The sequence below is a fragment of the Octopus bimaculoides genome, chromosome 3 (genome assembly GCF_001194135.2).
Source record: "Octopus bimaculoides isolate UCB-OBI-ISO-001 chromosome 3, ASM119413v2, whole genome shotgun sequence".
In the NCBI taxonomy this organism is placed as follows: Eukaryota; Metazoa; Mollusca; class Cephalopoda; order Octopoda; family Octopodidae; genus Octopus; species Octopus bimaculoides.
In genome coordinates, this window is record NC_068983.1 from 144,869,454 (window position 1) to 144,874,925 (window position 5,472).

Consider the following 5,472-nt stretch of genomic DNA (forward strand, 5'->3'; position numbering starts at 1 on the left):
TATTTATAAGTCCAGAAAATGTTTGAAAAATGTACTTGGAATTTGATACCTCCTTATCTATCAAACTTCTACCGTTACTTTTCATTTTTGTCTTTCAGTGATCTCAGTAAACAGCGTTTGACATTCATCGAAAAAAATGTTTTCAATGGCTTACGGAAACTTCGATTCCTGTAAGTATATTATATTAACCTCTGTAATATTCGTCGTACACTTCGTGTTAGAATATTTCCATGTTGCTGACTTAACGTCGACCCGATCGAACACTCTGTACTCTGCAGTCTTCGCACCCGAGACGATCTCATCATCAAAGTAGAGGAAAATAGTAGAGTCGTGGTTGTTTGACGAAATGTTCTCTTCAAAGCAGTGGTGCTCTGACAGTTTTACAACTGTTATCACTCCTACCCTAAACCCCACAAATCACTATCAGAATCTCGTCTTCTGCTCTCCATTACCTCATCTGCTTTTCACTCCTCTCGCATCACTGCAATTTTATTTTTCAGAATCCTGAAATTCTTGCTCCATAATCTTTCCAACAAAGCCCACAAACCTAACACCGGATGCTCCTTCGTCTCAGACTTTAATTGCAGACCAGAATTCGTATGACAATACCTCGTCGTCATTCTATATACACTAGGAGCTTCGCTTCGATCCCATACACTGTCCATGATACCCACCAAGTTTTCAGACTCTAAAATCCTATACACCTTAAACATTGAATCTCTATAGAACGTTATCCTTACAACGATTGCCTTTCTTCTTTTCAGCATTTTATTGGCCGCCTCACAGCTTTCATATCTCACAGTTTCACCCTTCTCAGTTAAGTTAAATATGCTCTCACTGTTAACCGCTTTTCGCTCGTCAGTTGTCTGTGATAGCTATGATCCAGAATGTGTCCTAGCTATACTGTTCCGTTCATTATCTTGATATTCAGATCATACAGCTCCCGGACATCCCCACCACTAAACTATACGATCGTTGCGTTGCATTGATGATTGTATTGACGTGACCTACCTTCCCCGTGAATAATGCAACCCCTTCAGCTCTTTCGTCATCTCGTTCCACCCCTACTTACAATTCATCACCTCTATGTTTGTCATGTTTCTGTTACTATTCCGAACCGCACAATATCCATCTTTTACAAAGCCACCTCTTGCGTCTTTGTAGTTCCTACCATGATTTTGTGACAATTTAAGTACAGTCCAAAACTTCATGCAACATAGATAACTTCTCGCTGGCCAAAGCCATCCTAACCTGCAATCGCCAAAACGAGAGCAACCTCACCGCCATTGTGCCGCTTCTCCCATACCTTCACTCTTCAATAAAACCACTCCATTCCTTTGGGCGTACCTGTAATAAAGGTGACCTACTCGTTCGGGATTTTTTTCTGTATACATGCGCATGTTCACTTTACCCTCCTTTACTTGTATGTATGTATGTATGTATGTATGTATGTATGTATGTATGTATGTATATGCAGAGTTGTATGTTTTAGGTATGTATTCTCATGCATATAGTTACATATCTAGACATGCACATATATATCTTTGTTGATATTTCCTGTTTCTGGATTGCAAACGCATACCCTTCAAAGCTGAAGGTAGTTATCTGGCTATTAGTCCATGATAAACTACTTTGATGATCCATGTTACTATCGTCACGGAGATTTCTACTAACGTATCCATGCATAGTCTTGTGTTCATCCTTTCATCTGATGATATGTTGCGGTAGGGTCGTGCGACATCTTTGGGCATGTATTCTAGGTTATTGGACAAAGAGTGTTGTTTAAAGAGCTGCTTTCCAAGTCTTAGGATGTTATCAGCCTCATATATGCAAACATGGTCAAGGGATGCACATCTGTCATTTACGAGATAGTCATTTTACTCAATACATCACAGAATATATGTCGCATTCGTGTATGAAAGTTAGGCTGTAATTATTTCACCTTATAAACTAAGTCTTTTATGTCCACAAGTATTCCATTCGTTTCCCAGAGAATTCTTCAGACTCCTCAGAAGAAAAATATGATATTGCGAAACGAAAATTGTTACTTTTATTCCAGTACAATATTTTCCCGTTTCTGCTCATGTCTTGTACAATCCATATTTAAGTCGTACCTGTTAAGTTATATATTGTCAATTTTTCTTTTTCAGAAATCTTTCCGGTAATCAAATAACAAATATTGAAGACGGGGCCTTTAATGGACTTAAAAATCTTTTAACATTGTAAGTATTTTCCAGCATTTATAGTATTTCATGCTGAGTTTCTATTTATCTATTTCTATGGAGCAACTAAACCGTCGAGATGTACTATTACTTTCGTACTTTTCCGAAGGTTATGAATTTTTTATCTGAAGAGATGTTACTTATAACGAAGAAGCCTTAGCTTTCCGTCTATTGAAAGCTTCATTTTCTTTACGTTGCGAAAAACTTTTACTCTTTAAAGTTGAAAAGTAATGCTGTTGACTCGAAAAACAGATAACACTGCTGTTTTTTCCTATGTTATTTAATCTGATGCTACTCAGGCACAAATATGTTATATATTCTTCTACGAATGCCAAACTGGTATCCTCCCAACAAATTGAGAATCTATTCCAAAAGTTTAGTTTGTTGGCTCAGAAACTCATGAACCATTAACTCAGTAATTCATTATTTCTTGAAAAAAAAATCTTACGCTGCACTTCTCAATACATTGGTGGCCAACCACAGGTGAGTTGGCGTTGGCACTTCCTTTCTAGGCTACTCACACCATGCACATATCGCAACTTTCGCGTTCAAGTGTAGTGAAAGAGGAACAGAAACTTCATCTGCGCGAGGTTATCACCATTTTAAAGCTCTCTCACAGCTAACCTACCAATATTTTCTTTCAGACTTGAAATAAGTCTTCTACTAAAGACTTCGTTTGCTAATATATTTCTAATCATAATACAAACCTCATTTCTCTTAGCTTTTTACTTGTTTCCCTCCTAAATACACAGTGAAATACGTATTAATATTAAAAAAAAAGAGTCGATAACACAGCCATATACACCACAAGCACACTCTAGCGAATAATTAGAACTCTCTGGTGTACAAAATGTGTCAAAGTACAAATCGCCACTCTTATCCACTTCACTTTCTGTTACAATATAAATCGATTGGCATTAAAAAAATAGACATGGCTTGGAACCGGGCTATTCTCGTGCTAATATAAACATAATGTAATATATAAAGAAAGTGAAAGGAGTCTCCTTACGGTTGTCTGTCATTAAACATATCATTAGTTATGAACCACTGAAAAACCTCTTAGCGCACAATTAAGTTTGGTCTCTTTCATTAAATAATACATAACATTTACGCTCATAGTTTTTAATATTATGGCGTTTATTTCATTAACTTCTTGCTTTCACTGTAAATATGTATACATGTCTATTTGTGTATACACACCCTATATAATACATATATGCATATATGTATTATATATATATATAGGCACATATGTACTCACATACATTTGCGTATATATATATATGTGTGTGTGTGTGTATACATACATGCATACATATATGCATATACACATATAGATAGGTATAGATATATTGTTATATGTACATACATAATAGATAGATAGATATAGATACATACATACATACATACATACATACATACATGTACATACATGTATGCACATACACACACAAATACACATATATAAATATGCTTACGCACATTCACGTATACATATATACATAGATGCATATATGCGTATATAAAATGGTGATTCAAATTTTGAAGAAGTTAAAGAAAACGCCTCTTACAATCCTGTTTAAAAGTTGATGATGCCTTGAGAATGTTATTACTGTCTTTACTAAACTTTCCTTTTCTTCTGTTGCTTTATGAATGTCTTCATAAACTTCATGTATCACTTTCTCCTCTCTGTCATTCTTGCTACTCTCCCGTAATGGGTTTGGAAACATAACACTGTCGCAATTAAGCAGATAACTCTCTTTTTATTCTTCGGTTTATAAATTCCCAGGAGTCAATTTCTTTATAAATGCTGCATTAGATGCATAGTTTTCGAAGAGATTTCAGACAACCGCTAATTGAATAAGAGTTTGTTTAATAACAGGTTGTAATAGAATAAAGCTGACTGCAACACTTTAAATGCGCCATACAAACGATCAGCCACGCACATTCTATATTAATTCTCCAATATTCTGACAAACAACAAGACAAATTTATTAGCATACGCACACACATATACATATAAGCAGATAAAGATAACTGAAAAATGAAGGAGGAATTGTTTATCTATGCAGCGCTGTCGACACAAATAGAGATGAAAGACATGAAGAACAGTTAAATTATCTTCTCTGTCCAATAAATCATAAGTTAGTGGTTTCGAAAATCTATGTGTTCAATACGAAACTTTATACAGTTTACTATACATAGCCCATATGAAGTATCTATAAACTACTCAGTGAACAGGTCGAACCAGTGACCATAAGATCTGAAAACGTAACCAGTGGTTGGTAGATATACGCTGTGAAAACATGAACTGAAAGGGTGTCCCTGAGTGAATACGGAATATCTCTGTTCATAATCGATAATCATTAAGTATTCCAAGAATGTAAAACTATTTCAGCTGCATATAGTTTGTCTTTGTATATATATGTGTGTGTGTGTGTGTGTGTGTGTGTGTGTGTGTGTGTGTGTGTGTGTATCTTTTATCTTTTAACTGTTTCAGTTATTAGCCTGCGGCCATACTGGGGTGCCGCTTTGAAGGGTTTTAGTCGAATGAATCGACTGCAGTATTTCTTTTTTTGAAGCCTGGTTCTTATTCTATCGATCTTTTTCACCGAACTGCTGTTAAAGTTGCTGTCCCAAAGTGGAACAGCAACTTTAACATTCAACATTTATTTTTATTTTTATATTTTTCTTTTATACTTTCTGCATTATATCAAATTTCTTGTATATCTCTCCCTCTCCCGAATAACTCCTAAAAAAATTAACTCTGCAAATTCTTTCTATTGAAGCTCTTTTAACTCTCTCTGATGATGGGATATCATTTATTTCCCTGAAATAGCTGTAAGAGCACCATTCTATTTATAAATGACCTAGGAATATCAAATTGCCTTGGCCTTGTTATCAGCACTGTATCACGCACGGTATCGACTCTGCCGAGTCACCGATTTTGCTCCCAGCCTAATAATAAATGCATACCAGTATTACACACGCGCATACACGCACATGCACACACATACACACACGCACGCACATACACACACACACACACACACAATACAATAATTATATTATAATATATCATAATAATAATATATGTGCTCCGATTTAAAGTGACATTTATCTAAACTATTGATTGGAAAATGATGAGCTAACCCAGGCCAGATTCGAACCCATTTTCATAGTTGCTCTTTCTCCGTAACTTACAAAGCCTTCGGGTTTGTTTCCGAATATATATATATATATATATATA

General features: G+C 35.5%; 1 protein-coding gene across 1 annotated transcript in view; it reads left to right on the top strand.

Annotated features, from left to right (window-relative positions):
- LOC106868530 (G-protein coupled receptor GRL101) overlaps positions 1 to 5,472 on the top strand; it is a 148,090-nt gene that overhangs the window by 63,780 nt on the left and 78,838 nt on the right. Inside the window, exons 9-10 of the mRNA XM_052966806.1 lie at positions 99 to 170; positions 2,151 to 2,222. Coding sequence (XP_052822766.1) covers positions 99 to 170; positions 2,151 to 2,222 — 144 coding nt within the window. The remainder of the gene's footprint in view (positions 1 to 98; positions 171 to 2,150; positions 2,223 to 5,472) is intronic.